Source organism: Petaurus breviceps, unplaced genomic scaffold (assembly GCF_028583685.1).
Source record: "Petaurus breviceps papuanus isolate PSGF00001 unplaced genomic scaffold, PetGlider_PUasm1.0 91041, whole genome shotgun sequence".
Classification (NCBI taxonomy): Eukaryota; Metazoa; Chordata; class Mammalia; order Diprotodontia; family Petauridae; genus Petaurus; species Petaurus breviceps.
The window spans coordinates 21261239-21277875 of NW_027187400.1; the positions used below are offsets into that span (position 1 = coordinate 21261239).

General features: G+C 38.7%; 1 protein-coding gene across 1 annotated transcript in view; it reads right to left on the bottom strand.

Annotated features, from left to right (window-relative positions):
- Positions 1-256: 256 nt before the first annotated feature.
- The window catches only part of LOC138154397 (arylacetamide deacetylase-like 4), a 29550-nt gene continuing 13169 nt past the window's right edge, over positions 257-16637 (bottom strand). The window contains exons 2-4 of the mRNA XM_069079135.1: positions 15548-15764; positions 8197-8260; positions 257-1124 (exon numbers count right to left, since the gene is read on the bottom strand). Of these exons, the coding sequence (XP_068935236.1) occupies positions 350-1124; positions 8197-8260; positions 15548-15764 (1056 nt within the window). The 3' untranslated portion in view covers positions 257-349. The remainder of the gene's footprint in view (positions 1125-8196; positions 8261-15547; positions 15765-16637) is intronic.

Sequence of the window (16637 nt, forward strand, 5' to 3'; positions counted from 1 at the left end):
AGACAAGGAGAAAATGTGTAACTCATAATCTTGTGGAAATGAATGTTGAAAACTAAAAAAATAAGAGATTATTTAAAAGAAAAAAGAAAAGATGACTTGAGGATTACCAGCCTAACCTTCCTACCACTGTGTCTGTGAACAAACCTACTTCAAACAATCTTTCCTCACTATCCATAAGAACTTACTTTGGTACTCTTGAATCTAAGGCAGGACTATACTCCCAACCTTTTCCCCTCGGCCCCAGAACTCACCCTATCCCCTAACCTGGCAAATTGAAACTCAACAGGGAACTTAATTTTGGATAGAGTCCATCCGTGCCATTCTTTCCTGAAAGTTCTGGGAGTGAGGTTTACAGGTTCTTTATAAAATGGACAATAATATCCAGAATTTTTAAGGAGCAGGGGAAACAAAAGTATTTTTTGTCAAAGGTGAGGAGCACTCCATGAAAACCATCTTCAATGTGGTGCCAGCTCACTGGCACCCCCTGGTCCTCCAGCCTCTTCTTGTACAACAGTGCATCATCCCGTAGGATATCAAACTCACAGCTCACAATCAGGGTCTCTGGGAGCTGGGCAATGATATTGTCGTCAGCAATTAGGGGTGAATTTACTGTCCATAAGATTTGTTTATTTTCGTGGTAGGCAAGCTCATTAAAAGGGCCAGGAGACATGTGTTGGTAGCCTTTCTCTTTGAACCTCTTTGGTATGTTGTGGACATTGAGCCTTTCCTCAGACTTCTTCCTCATCTCAGGGGGCAGATGGGCACCATTGAGGAGAGCGGTTTTCCAAGAGGGGTTGACATCAAGGTATCGAAATATACAGTTCATGGCAAAACTCCGGGTGAGGAAGAGAACATTTTTGTTCTGTTGATAGGAAGGCAGCTGGAAATTAAATGCCTGGAGATAGGGATAGATCAGAACTTGAGCTCGTATCTTAGGGAGATCTGGTTGGGTGATGAGGTTTTGGCAAACACCTGCCACAAGTGTCCCTCCACAACTGTCTCCACAGAGGATGACATGAAAAGGATCTACACCATAGGTTTCCAGCGTTCTCAGAAAGTGGATGGAAGCAGCCATGCAGTCATTAGTCCCAGAGGTGACCTTGTGCTCAGGAGCCAAGCGGTAACTAAAGAAGAAAGAAAGAACATGCCTTATGATTGGTACAAAGGATTGCAGAGGTGAGGAACCTGCAGCCTTACGGTCACATGTGGTCCTCTAGGTCCTCAAGTGCAGCACTTTGACTGAATCCAAACGTCACAGAAAAAAATCCCCTAACCGGACCTAGAGGGCCACATGTGACCAGGAGGTCACAGGTTCCTACCTCTGGATTAGGGGGTCAAGAAATCAGTTCAATTGATGTTCTGATACCACCTTTAAATGTTCTTGCCTGCATTAGAATTATAGGATGTGAGAGCTGAATGTAACTCATTCTTAACTTTGGTTCCACAGAGAAACATGGATTGATTTCAGGAGGTTTCTGAACTCGAATGGGGAATATTACATCTTTATTTTTACTAACCTTTAATTGAAATTTGGCCTTTCCTTGAATTATTTAAAAAACATTAGAGAAAGGAACCATAGACTTCAACAGGTTGCCAAAGGGGTTCATGATGCAAAAAAGGATAGGCATTCCTGATCTAGTCCAACCACCTCATTTTACCGAATGCAGTAGAGTTGCTGTTAGGGTTTGTGTTTGAATCTTGTCTTTGCCACTTGCTACCTTATGGGACCTTGGGCAAGTCACTGAATTTCCACATCTATAAAATGCAGGGGATTGGATTGGATGACTCTAAGGTTCCTCCCAGTTTGAAAATCTATGATATTTTTATTAAATATCTATTATATTCTAGGCACTGTGGTCTTTGCTAGCAATAGAAAGATGAAAATCAAGCAGTTCTTGAGCTTGAGAACCTCATGGTCATGGGGGTGGAGCAGGAGATGTTTTCGTGTGTAAGAGAAAGCAGAGGGCCCAGAAAGGGAGGCCCAAGAGCCAGGAGAGAGAAGAGCTTGGATTGAGCCTGATTCACTTCTTTGGAGTCCAGTGCTCCTGCCACTATCCCCCACACTGCCCAGTCTCTGACTAGAACCATGAAGCAAGACGACAGCTGATGAAGGAAGAGGTATACAAAGGACTCCCTGGCCTTTAGTAAGAAATTCACTAGCTGATAATGAAAATAAGAACAAAATGAAAAATAAACTCTTTCTGCCTAGAAAGTATCTTCTCATGAGTAGGGAGGATTTTATTATCATAGGAGTCACCATGCAGCTGTTTTCCTTTTTTTTTTCTTCTGAGAGAGGAGGAGAAATTACGAGGGCAAGGATGATGGGTAAAGGGCAGACTTCATCTGGCACATAGTAGGCACATAATGCTTATTGACTGAATTCAACTGTTTTGACCAAGGGCACATTCACATATGTTGTCACCATGCCTGGTAACAACGTAACCAAGCTGCAGATTCAATTTGAGGAGGGTGAATGAACTCTGAATTTCCAAACCTAAAGTTAAGGATGTTCGGTACCTATCAGGCCTCTCCTTTCAGTGAGAGTCTCCTGTTCACCCCAAACTACCAACAGCTATTTTGACCCTGGAGAAAGGAGGCTAACTATGACCTTCTCCACTCAAAAATATGTTGGTGTCTTGCCTTCTCATAGCTAATTGAATGCAGAGAACTCAAAGCTTATTCCTCTGTGTGATTGCGTTTGTCATTAAACCAAGAGCAGAGTGAACAGGCTTCTGGCTCCAACCTCCTCCAACCTCAAAGTCTCTCTTGGAGAAGGGTGGAGGAAGAAGATGCTAGAAACATCTCCTCTGCCTCCCTTTCAGCCATACAGAAGCTCCCCCATCCCGCCTGTCAGTGATAGTCCTCTCATACACCAGTTCTTTGAGGAAGATTGAGCAGTAGCAGTCCAGTAGGGAGCAGGTATAGCAGTAGGCCAAATTGTTAGGGAAGCAGGCTGAGCTTGTCTTTGAGCTCAAGGTTGTTTGTGAGCATCAGGTGAGATTTAGATCAATGAGCTTAGATTACTTTGTGCTAAATACATGTCATTATTATTCCCTTTAGAGGATCTTTCTCAGTCCCTCCCTCTGGCAGCAAAATTGAATAATAAATGAATATGAAGCAGTTAATGAGAGTTTAAGTTAAAATAGCATAGCTAAATTTTGGTCTTCTGTCTGCCTAGAGGTGTTTGCTCATGATAACAATAGCTATCATTTAGATACCACTTTAAGGTTCACAAAGTGCTTTACCAGTGTTGTCTCCTTTGATTCTTACTACGACTTTGTAAGACAGGTGCTACTAGAGCCCCATTTTGTATCTGAGGAAACTGAGGCTGGGAATCTGGGGGAGTGGAAGGAGTTCATCAGGCAGACCGTCTCTTCCCACTGTTCTGTTATTTTGGTGGGTGGGAATGTTGACAGATATCTGTGGGACCAAGGCTGTGACTTGTGCTCCAGAGCCCACACATGGCATGCACAAGAATTGGAGACACACGTGTGGAGCAGCTGTGCTCTAGGTGTAGCCCAGTGGTATCAATCTGAATAGGACTGCAGAGAACAAAATGTGGATCTGATAATGCAGTGTTATCAGAATGATGACTATGAGGTTAAAGAAGCACGTTGAAGATTTCTGTGAACTGATGTAGAGCCAAGAAAGCAGGACCAAAAGGATACTGAGTGAAAAGTAACATGTATACACAATTGCTATTGCTGTATTAGAGCATTTTGCTTAATTTATTTTTTTAAGTGTGTAGTCAATATGAGGGGGAGTGTTTCTTAGGAAGTAACTGATATGTCAAAATGAAATGTATCAAATAAATAAAGTGCCAGGCCTCAAAAATATAATAGATTAAAGGAGCTAAAAATATTCCCAGTTTTCCAATTGTAGAGAAGGTTGCCCTTTAGGTATTATATTTGGCTGCTATAATGTATCTCTCCATTTTCTTAGGTTTCCCCTTATTAAGTTTATTTACTCGTTATGAGGTGTTCTTAACCATTTTTACATCACAGATTCCTTTAACAGTCTGATGAAACCTATGGTGCTCATCTTAGAATATTTTTAATAGTATTTTATTTTTCCTCCAGTTGTATGTCAAGAAAAATTTTTAGCATTCATTTTTGCAAGATTTTGAGGTCTGAATTTTTCTCCCTATCTTCCTCCTCTCTTCTTAAAACGGTAGGCAGTTTGATATAATTTATACATCTGCTATCCTGTAAAACATTTCCATATTAGTCACAGCTGTGAAGGAAAATACAGATTAAACGGGAAAAAAACACAAGAAAGAATAAAGTTAGTGAAAAAAATTTTCTTGGATCTGTATTCAGAGTTTTTCAGTTCTTTATCTGGATGTGGATAGCATTTTCCTTTTTGAGTCCTTTATATTTTATCTTGAATCACTGCGTTGCTGAGAAGAGTTGAGTCATTTGTAGTTGATTATTACACAATGTTGTTGATACTGTGTACAGTTTTCCTTATTCTGCTCATTTCACTTTGCATCAGTTTGTACAAGTCTTTCCAGGATTTTCTGAAATCTGCCTATTCCTCATTTCTTATTGCACCATCAAGTATTCCATTACATTCATAAACCACAGGTTATTGAGCCATTCCCCAATTGATGAGAAACCCCCAATTTCCAGTATTTTGCTACCACAAAAAGGACTGCTATAAATATTTTTGCACAGATAGGTTCTTTTCCCTTTTTTATGCTCTCTTTGGGATACAGACCTAGTAGCAGTATCGCTGGATCAAAAGGTATGCCCAGTTCAATTGTCCTTTGGGCATAGTTCCAAATTGCTCTCCAGAATGGTTGGATTACTTCACAACTCCACCAATAGTGTGTTGGTGTTCCAATTTTCCCATATCTTCTCCAACATTTATCATTTTCCCTTTTTGTCATTTCGCCAGTCTGGTAGGTGTGAGATGGTATCTCAGTTTTAATTTGCATTTCTCTCATCAAAAGTGATTTAGAGCAGTTCTTCATATGACTATAAATAGTTTGATGTCTTCATCTGAAAATTGCCTTTTCATATCATTTGACCATTTATCAATTGGGAAATGGCTTGTCTTCTTATATATTTGATTCTGTTCTCTCTGTATTTGAGAAATGAGGCCTTTATCAGAGACTTGTTGTAAAGATTATTTCTCATCTTTTTGCTTTCTTTCTAATCTTGGTAGCATTGGTTTTGTTTGTATAAAAACTTTTTTAATTTAATATAATCAAAATTATTTACTTTACATTTTGTAATGTTCTCTATCTCTTCTTTGGTCATGAATTCTTCCTCTCCTCATAGATCTGATAAGTAGACTGTTCTTTGTTCTTCTTCTCTGCTTATAGATCACCTTTTATGTCTAAATCAGGCCAAAGGTCTGTCATATCTAACTTTTCTAATATTCTATTTACCTCCTCAGTTTCTTTCTTGTTTATTTTTTGGTTGGATTTTTCAGCTTCTGAGAAGGGACAGTTGTGGTCCCCCACTAGTATAGTTTTGCTATCTATTTCTTCTTCTACCTCAATTAACTTCTCCTTTAAGAATTTGGATGCTATACCACTAGGTGCATATAGGTTTAGTATTGATATTGCTTCATTGTCTATGGTGCCTTTTAGCATGATGTAGTTTCCTTCCTCATTTCTTTTAATTAGGTCTGTTTTTGTTTTTGCTTTGTCTGAGATCAGGATTGCTACCCCTGCTTTCTTTTTTTTGCTTCAGCTGAAGCATAATGGATTCTGCTCTAGCCCCTTACCTTTACTCTGTGTATGTCCCTCTCCTTCAAGTGTGTTTCTTGTAAAGAACATATTGTAGGATTCTGATCTTTGATCCCTGTGCTATCTGCAGAGTTCATTCCATTTACATTCACAGTTCTGATTACTACCTCTGTATTTTCCTGCATCCTATTCTTACTCTTGTTTGTCCTTTATCTCCTTTCACCCTTTCCCATCTCACCAGGGCTTTGCTTCTGTCTACCATCTCCCCTGATTTGCCCTCCCCTATGTCAGTCATCCCCCTCCCAACCTCTTTACTTAATTTCCTCCCCTCCTACTATCCTGTGGTGTAAGATAGTTTTCTATATACAACTGATTGTATATGTGATTCCCTCTTTGAGCCAATACTGATGAAAGTAAAGTTCAAGCAATGCCTATCATCCACTCTCTAATCTTCCCCTCCACTGTAAATTCTTTCTTGTCTCTTCATGTGAGATAATTTGCCCCATTCTGCCTCTCCCTTCCTTTTGTACCCTTTGAACTCCTCTTTTTCATCCTTTAATTTTTTTTCTCATTTCCTCAAATTCGCCTTATACCTTTATCATCTGTCTAAGTATATTTGTTGTAGTTATACTGTTAGGCAATTTTTAAGAGTTACACATATCATCTTCCTGTGTAGGAATGTAAACAGTTTAGTTCTATTGATTCCCTTATGTTCTCTTTTCCCTTTTTACCTGTTTATGCTTCTCTTGGGTCTTGATATCAGGAGGTCAAATTTTGGTTTAGTTTTGGTCTTCTTATGAAAACTTGAAATCCTTCTATTTCATTGAATGACCATTTCCCCCCTTGTATTATGCTTAATTTTGCTGGGTAAGTAATTCTTGGTTGTAGTCCTAGCTCCTCTGCCTGCTAGAATGTCACTTTCTGTGATCTCAGATCCTTTAATGTTGCAGCTGCCTGGTCCTTGTGATCCTGATTGGACTTGCCTATATTTGAATTGTTTCTTTCTGGCTACTTGTAGTATATTTTTCCTTGCCCTGATAGTTCTGAAATTTGGCTATAATGTTTCTTGGAGTTTCTATTTGGGGTTCTCTTTCCTGAGGTGACCTATGGATTCTTTTGGTGTCTATTTTGCTCTGTGGTTCCAGGACATCAGGGCAGTTTTCCTTGATTTCTTGAAAGATGTTATCTAGGTCTTTTTTTTTAAATGATGACTTTCACATAGTTCACTGATTCTGATATTGTCTCTCCTGGATCCATTTTCCAGGTTAGTTGTTTTTCCCATGAGGTATTTTACATTTTCTTCCATTTTTTTCATTCTTTTGAATTTGTTTGATTGATTCTTGATGTTTCATGGAGTCATTAGCTTCCACTTACCCAATTTTAACTTTTAAGGTGTTGTTTTCCTTAATTAGCTTTTGTATTTTCTTTTCCATTTGGCCAATTGTACTCTTTAAGGAATTGTTTTCTTCAATGGATTTTTGTATCTCTTTTTCTATTTGGTCATTTCTACTTTTTTTTTTTAGCAGTTTTCCAAACTGTTGACTCTTTTTTTCATAATTCTCTTGCATTACTCCCATTTCTTTTCCCACTTTTTCTTCTACTTATCTCATATAATTTTTAAGCTGCTTTTTGAGCTCTTCCATGGGTTCTTTCTGGGCTTGAGACCACTTCTCATTTTTCTTTGGGGTTTTGTCCATAGGTATTTTGACATGTTGTCCTCATCTGAGTTTGTGTCTTGATCTTCCCTGTCACCATAATAACTTTGTATGGTCATATTTTTTGTTGTTGTTGTTTTCTGCTCATTTGGGGGGTTCTTTTTTCCTTTCTTTTACATTTGAGCTCTGCATCTGAGAAGACTTTTTCTGCCAGTGGCTGCAGCCCTGTCTGTTTCCCTGGTGCTGTGTTGATGTTGTCCTGAGGCTCCCAGGGGACCCTCATATCTGGTGCCCTGATGAGGGAGTGGGCTAGTGCTACTGGAGGCAGTAGGGGTCTGGCAGCTTACCTAGTGCTGATCTAGGGTCCTAGTGGTGGTGTCTGGCATGTTCTGAGGCCTGGTGGTGTATTTCTTTGTTTCCCTGGGGCTACCTTGAAGCTTGTGTAGGTATGGCCCCTGGAAGATGCCTATTTGCCCAGAGCTTTGCTGAACTACATGGAGATCTAGCCACTGGAGGATGCCTTTTTGTGTGGCTATTCTGGCAAAGCAGGTAGTGAATCTCAGAGCTGGAGTCTGTCAGTTCCCCAGCTATACTAAGGTACCTTCTTAGCATATTTTTAAATTCATAAAGTAAAATACACTGAATTACAAAGGAAACTAATTATTTTGAAATATAGTTATAAAAAAAAGTTTCATGGACCCTAGGTTAAGAATACTTAATGTAGAAAAAGGATCTCTCCCTCTTTTATTACTTTCAGGCCCTCCTCTCTTCTCCCTCCATTTCCCAAACAACCTACCTACCTGAACACTTCTTCCCTTCTTATTCACTTTTTCCCTTACTCACCTAACTGACAGAACCACTGCATCAGTGTCCCTGGACAAGTAGCAGCACAAGCTATTGTAGTCATCTGGAAGATAAAGAGTTTTCATTATAGTCTAAAGCTAGTTTATCTGTCCTACCCATTGCCATTTCTCCAACATTTCTCATCCTGCAGCCCCAGGTATAGAATGGGTACTAAGTGATATATAGAACATTGGTAATATACATATTTAACTCAACCTTATGATTTTGTTTCATCTTGTTGTGTGGCCTCTCTGTTGATAGTTCTGTCCTTTTATCTAACTCACTTCATCTTTCATGTTTCTTAAAAATGGAATATTACCTGGCTGGCTCTGCCTACATGATACCAGAAAATCCAGATAAAACATAGTCAGTTTTAAGCAACTAATTGTTTTTAAGTTTAACTGGTTGTGTGGCCTTTGTGGAAAAAAGAAAATCCATTCATTGATTTAACTAAATTTTTTTTTACTAGTAGATGTAGAGACTTTAAGTTGAAAGGATGTAAAGGGAAGATTATGGTTTCTTCATCATACTCAGAAGATTGCCCACCCCAACACATGACTAAGGTGGCTGTCTAATTGGCTCTACATAACAATAAAAGATAAGAGAAACATGAAAGAACTTACTTGTAATTGCTATTAGATTTTTTTCTCTCAGATCTCAAAGCTAGGATATTTTTGTCCTTTTGGAAATCCTAGCCTCTCAGCTATGCACCTAAGGCAAATAATAATTTCAGACTGCTAATACTGTCTAATTAATCTCCCTATGGCTTCCATGGAGGAAGATGGGCTTAGGGAAATGTAGAGGGCATAAATGGGAGAAATTCAAGGTTAAAATTTATATGAAGGGGTTTACACAAGCCCCCTTCTATAAAATGTGGAAATAAATTAGATTATCTCCAAGGTCCTTTTAGCTCTAAATCTTATTAGAATGCTGTAATTTTTAAAATGAGAAGAATAGTATAGGTGATTCTTAAGGTCTTTTCTGACCCTGTGAGTCTCAGGCAGGGGAAAAATAGATGAATAGATGGATAGATAGATAGATAGATAGATATTAAGTAGGATAGTGACATGACCAGAACTGTATTTTATTCATGTCACTTTGACAGCTATATGGAGGGTGGAAGGATAAAGATATATGGAGAGGGGAGAAGCTTGAGGCAGGGAAACCAACTAGAATGCAATAGTTCAAGCAAGACATGTTGAGAGCCTAAAGTAGAGAAGTGGCAGTATGAACAAAGAGAAGGTCTAAGAGATGGGAAGGTAGAATCCAAGATTTGGTCACTGATTAGAGTGAAATGGGGAGGGAGTAGGTTGAAGGAAAATGAGAAGTCAGAGATGAAGTTGTGAAAACCTGGGTGAATGGAAAGATGGTGGTGCCCTCCACAGTAAAAGAGAAAGTTTGAAAGAAGGGTGAGTTTGTGGGGGGAAATAATGTAATATCTATCAACAAGATCACAGACCATTCTGCTCATCTTGTGTGTGGGGGACGGGGGACCAGCAAGGGGGAAGACCTCTTACTCACTAGTCACTGCTCCCAAGTGCAGAACCTGCCCTATGATGGGGCCGACAGAAACCTTGAAGTGATCTTGGGATAAGGAGGAGAAGGCAGAATTTTTCCCTATGGCATGTGCACAAATTCTGTGGGTAGTTGTTAGTTTAGATATTTATCGCCCTGAAGGATCAATGACAGTCTGAGAAGATTAGTTTTGGAACTTTAGAAACAATGGGAAAAGTAATACTACTACTAGGTCTGTGCCCTACAGAGATCAAAGAAAAAGGAAAAGGACCTATATGTACAAATATATAGAGAGCAGCTCTTTTTTTGTAGTGGCAAAGAATTAGTAAGTGAAGAGAGGCCATCAATTGTGGAATGACTGAACAAGTTGTGGTGTATGGTTGTGATAGAATACTATGATGCTATAAGAAATGATGAGTAGATGGATTTCAGAAAAACCTAAAAAGATTTACATGAACTGATGCAAAGTGAAATGAACATAACCAGGAGAACATTATACACAGAAACAGCAATGTTGAACAATGATCAGCTGTGAATGACTTAGCTAGTCTAAGCAATACAGTGACCCAAGACAGTTCCAAAGGACTTAAGATGAAGAATGCTGTCCACATCCAGAGAAAGAACTGTTAGGGTCTGAATGCAGATTGAAGGATACTTTTTCAAACTTTATTATTCTTAAGGTTGGGTTTTTTTGTCTGTTTTCTTTTGCATCATGGCTAAGGTGGAAATGTTTTGCATGTATACTTAGGTATTTTGTTTGTTGTTGAGTCGTGACCAACTCTTTGTGACTCCATGGACCATAGCACACCAGGCCTTTCTATCCTCTCAGAGTTTGTTCAAGCTCATGTTCATTGTTTCCATGATCCATATTATCATCTGCTATCCCCTTTTCCTTTTGCCTTCAATCTTTCCCAACCATGGGGTCTTTCCTAGTGAATCCTGTCTTCTTATTTTGTGGCATAGTATTTAAGCTTCAATTTCAGTATTCAGTCTTCCAGTGACTGATTTGAATTAATTTCTTTAAGTATTGATTGATTTGATCTTATGGTTGTCCAGGGTACTCTCGAAAGTTTTCTTTAACACCATGATTCTAAAGTGTTGATTCTGAGTGCTCCAGTTCTCACAGCCATTCATTGATACGAAAAAACCATAGCTTTGACCGTATGGGCCTTTTTTGGCAAACTATGTAGATCTTTGTCAGTACCTATGTAATCTATATTAAATTGCTTGCCTTCTAAAGGAAGGGCCACGGGAGGGAGGAATGGAAAGTATTTCGAACTCAAAATTTAAAAAAAAAACAAACATTTAAAATGTTTTGTTTACATGTTATTTTAATAAAACAACTTTAAAAATCAAAGGGAGAAGACAGAGGACCGGGGTATAAAGATATGTTTTCATGTTTTGGAGCCAAGCACATTTGCCTAACAAAGCTGTTGAAGACGGATGAGATGCCACTTGTCTTCCAATCCTACCATGTTTCCCCGATAATAAGACCTATCCCGAAAATAAGCCCTCCCCTTACTGTGTAAGATTCCTCTAAAATAAGCCCTCCCCGAAAATAAGCCCTATTGAAATTGCTACTGTAGTGAAGGTGATCCCCTGCGCTACACGCTACATTACAGTACCCTCTGTATGCACCGTCCCCCCCCCGTGAAACGCACGCCGCGCTCCGAGCTGCATCCAATCAGAGCTGCAGCAGTGAGCGCGTCATCCTGTTCTTTATTGAATTCATTATTGAATAAAGGTACATTTTTTGGTTCACATTTACCTGTTTATTAAAATTGCTGTCAATGTTCATTAAAATAAGCCCTCCCCTGAAAATAAGCCCTCTGGTGTTTTTCTGTCCAAAAAAATTAATAAGACAGTGTCTTATTATTGGGGAAACATGGTATGTCTGATGGACCACACATTTCTTGGGGTCAGGCCACAGAACATTAGGATACAGGGAATGTAACCTGCCTCCCTCTTTGAAAACCTTGCTGTATAAACTATTTCAGACCTTGGGACTAAATCAGCTTCTGCTGCCATGTAGGAGTGGGAAGTGGTGTCTTATGAATGACCCTAAGCTGTGAAAGTTCCCTCCTGGATCACTGTTTTGTCATATCAGAAGGGCTTCCATAGCTCAATGAAATTATGAGCTATGCCATGCAGGGTTACCCAAGATGGATAGGTCATAGTGGAGCGTTCTGATAAAAGGTGATCTGCTGGAGAAGGAAATGGCAAACCCCTCCAATATCTTTGCCAGGAAAACCCAGTGGAGAGTATTAAAATGATGAAAGATATGACAATGGAGGTGAGTCCCTCAGGTCGGAAAATGTCCAATAAAGTACTGGGGAAGGTGGAGGACAACCACAAGTCTCCAGTACTGATAAAGCAGGTGGACCAAAGCCAAAAGGAAGCTTGGCTGTAAATGTGTCTAGTGATGAAAGGAAAGTCCAATGATGTAAAGATCCATATTGCGTAGGAATCTGGATTGTAAGATCTGTGAACCAAGGTAAGCTGGTATGGTCAAGCAGAAGATGGAAATATTGAACATTGACATCTTAGGTGTAAGTAAACTTCAGTGGATGGGAGTGGGTGAATTTAATTCAGGTGATTGTTACATAAAGAATCTCTTAGAAGAAATGGAGTAGCCCTCATAGTCAGTAAAAAGATGAGAAAAGCAGTATTGGGCTATAATCTCCAAAATGACAGAATGATATCTGTTCATATCCAAGGCAAACCATTTTGAACATCATAATAATACAATTCTATAATCCAACCACAGATGCTGAGGCCAAAGCGAATCATTCTACGAAGACTTAGAACATCTAGACATAATAGCAAAAAAGATGTCACATTCATCAGAGTGGATTGGAGGGCTAAAGTAAGAAATCAAAAGATGATCAGAATAATAGGCAAGTTTGGCCTTGGTACACAAAATGAAGCAGGACAGAGACTAATACAGTTTAATCACAATAACTCACTGGTCATAGCAAGCTCTCTTCTTCAGCAGCCAAAAAGGCAACTCTATGCATGGTGTCAACCTGAAAGTTTGGTTAAAGGAGGCAAACAGGCTAGGTGATAGATATTTTTATCATTTATTCCCTTTAAGCTAGCCAAATATATACATGTATGGAGCCAGATAAAATCTGACTGCTTGAACAAAAGAATGAGAAGCATTAAATACATTTTAGAACCATCCCAATCCAGGTTGACTGTGTCACTCAAGTTTATGATTTCCATTTATGTTTAATCATAGTATGAGAAAGAAATTTTCTTAATTGAATAGGTGGTAAATACAATAAAATAAAAGAGTTGACAAAGTATCGATTGAAATTATGATCCAGGATATCTGTGTTTTCTTTACCATTAACATGCCATAACATAGTATATGTCCTAAAAATATTAAGATAAGAAAAAGTCCCATTACTCAAGGTAGTGCCTCAGATTAAGGGTCTCATCCTTAATGGCCATAAAGTCAGCCCTATCTGACCTTTTTTGACATAGGAAGAGGTATTCTCTGAGTTTACTCAGAGAACAAAGAAGCTGTTAGGTCCAGGCTCTTCTTCTGGGTGATTAGTTCAGACTCTGGCCCTTACTGAGGTTATGAAATTGATATTAAATTATTATCAACGGACATCACCAAATGATCAATATCAAAATCAGATTCATCATATACATTGCAGTCAAAGGTGAAGAAATTCTATACAGTTAGTTATGGTTTCTTCATCATATTTGGAAGATTGCCCATCCCAACGCATGACTAAGGTGGCTGTCTAATTGACTCTACATAACAATAAGGTGAAGATAAGAGGAATATGAAAGAACTTACTTGTAATTATTATTAGATTTTTTTCTCTCAGATCTCAAAGCTAGAATATTTTTGCCCTTTTGGAAATCCTAGCCTCTCAGCCATTCACCTAAGATAAATAATAACTTCAGACTGCTAATACTGTCTAGTTAATCTCTCTATGGCTTCCATGAAGGAAGATGGGCTTAGGGAAATGTAGAGGGCATAAATGGGAGAAATTCAAGGTTAAAATTTATGTGAAGGGACTTACACAAGCCCCCTTCTATAAAATGTGGAAATAAATTAGATTATCTCCAAGGTCCTTTTAGCTCTAAATCTTATTAGAATGCTGTAATTTTTAAAATGAGACTTGGAGTTGTCTCAGATCACGAGCTTTTCATTGCAAAATTCAGACTTCAATTGAAGAAGGTAGGGAAAACCATCAGACCATATAAGTATAACCTAAATTCCTTATGAATATGAAATGGAAATAAGGAATAGATTTAAGGGATTCGATCTGGTAGATAGAGTACCTGAAGAACTATGGACAGAGGTTCACAATATTGTACAGCAGGCAGCAGCAAAAAAAGAACAAGAAAGAAAGAAAGAATATCCCAAATTAAAAAGAACAAGAAAGCAAAATGGCTATCTGATGAAACTTTACAAATAGCCAAGGAAAGAAAGAATGCAAAAGATAAGGGAGAAAGGGAAAAGATATACTTAGCAGAATACAGAATTCCATAGAATAGCAAGGAGAGATAAGAAGATTGTCTTAAATGAGCAATGAAAAGAAATAGAAGAAAACAATAGAATGGGAAAGTTAAGAGATCTCTTCAAGAAAATCAAGAGATATCAAGGAACTTTTCATGAAGAAATGGGCATGATAAAAGACAAAAAATGGTGGGGACTGAAGAGAGTAAGAAAATGTAGCCAGAATATACAGAAAGGCTATAGAAAAAAAGATCTTAACATCAGAGATAACCACGAAGGTGTGGTTATTGAACTAGAGCCTGACATACTAGAGAATGAAGTCAAGTGGACCTTAAGAAGCGATGCTAAAAATAAGGCCAGTGAAGGTGATGACAATTCCAGATAAGCTATTTAAAATCCTTAAAATTGATGCTGTTAAAGTGCTGTGCTCAGTATGCCAGCAAATTTGGAAAATGCATCTGTGGTCAGTGGATTGGAAAAGATCAGTTTATGTCTTACTCCTAAAGAAGGGTGATGCCAAAGAATGTTCAGATTGCCAGACAATTGCACTCATTTCACATGCTAGCATGGCTATGCTTAAGATTCTCTGAGTGAGGCTTTAGCAATATATGAACCCAGAATGACCAGAAGAACAGGCTAGTTTTCAAAGAGGCAGAGGAACTAGACACCAAATTTCCAACATTCACTGGATTCTGGAAAATTCAAGGGAATTCCAGAAAACCATCTACTTCTGCTTCATTGACTATATTAAAGCCTTTGTGTTGGTCACAACAAAATGTGGCAAGTCCTCAAAGAGATGGGAGTATCAGATCATTTTACTTGTCTCCTGAGGAGCTTGTATGTGGGCCAGTAACCAAGCATGGAACAACTGCTCGGTTTAAGATTTGAAAAGGAGTATGATGAGACTGTATATTGTGACCTTATTTATTTAGCCTATATGCAGGGGACTTCCTTTGAAAAGCCAGGTTGGATGAATAAAAAAACCAGAATTAAGGTTGTCAGGAGAAAGATCAACAATGTCAAATATGCAGAGGACACCACTCTGATGGAAGAAAATGAAGAATTCAGAAGCCTATTGATGAAAGTGAAAAGCAAGAGCTTCAAAGGGCTGCACTTGAGGATCTAGAAGGCCGCATGTTCCCAAGCCCTGGAGATCAATCAGCATTTCAAGTGTAGTGTTTTAGGGGTTCTTTTTGGTACTAAATAGCATTAGTCTTTTTAAGCCACCCTTGATACGACCACCTAAAGAAAATTCCAATTTAACACTTACATCAGGGTACTCCCAGTGTGACCAGGATAAAGGAGGACAGGTGGTTCTGATCTTTAAATAGGTCAAGGGAAATTTGATCTTACCCAGGCTCCCGATTATCATGCCACCTCCATGGAAGAAGATAATTCCTTTCCGGAGACTTGCGGATGTTGCCTTTGGCTGATACAACCTCACAGGCACTGTGCCAAAGCATAGGTTCTTTACCATGACTTTTGGGTCCTTCTTGATTGGAATTCTTTGCAGGAAAAGGCGAATGAATTTTGGCATCGAACAGATTCCCAATTTCTCACAAATCTTCCCCTGTAAGAAGAAAGAGGAAATCAGTTACAAGAGTCTGGTTTCAGGCACTGCTGGATCATTCTGGGCAGTTGTAATCACAGTCAGTCCTACTGGTTCTGATTTTGTGATGTCATCTTTGTACATGTTTTAAGCTGTTTTTCTAGTATTAGTGACTGCTTTTTCACAGATCCATCCACATTCCCTCACTCTATTCCATACTTAACAAACATCACATATTTGTCCAATGGTTAGCCACAATGTAGTTGGGAGAAAAAAGGAATGTTTGTATTTCTCTTCTTGCTATATATATTTTCATTGAAATTCCATTATAAAAACTAATTATTTTAATTGTTCAAATTAAACCTACAGTGTTAAGTACTTGAAGTTATCACTGATGAAAATATACTGGATTAGGGCTTTAGCTGAAAGAATTAGAATCACCCCTGACCTCTTAGGAGTACCCCTAGAATCCTTATGGGCAGATATAGTCTTGCCCTGGAGGACCTGACTCATTCATATGAGCTAGGGTTGGGATAAGAATACCTAGGGTTAATACAGGCCATATGTGGGGTCTCATTTATGATAAAACTCTTCCCTTCAAATTTGTGGGAATCCTCTGGAGAAATTCTTCATCTTAGACTTTCATTATCAAATAACTTAGCTTTGGAGATCTGCTAAGGAAAACTTGGCAAATTGGGTTTTTCCCCCCACTCTATCTTTATTCTATTATTGTATCATATCTCTCTCCCTCTCTCTCTCTCTGTCTGTCTCTCTCTCTCTCTCTCTCTCTCTCTCTCTCTCTGTCTCTCTCTCTCTGTCTCTCTCTGTCTCTGTCTCTCTCTCTCTCTCTGTCTCTCTGTCTGTCTCTGTCTCTCTCTCTCTCTCTCTCTCTCT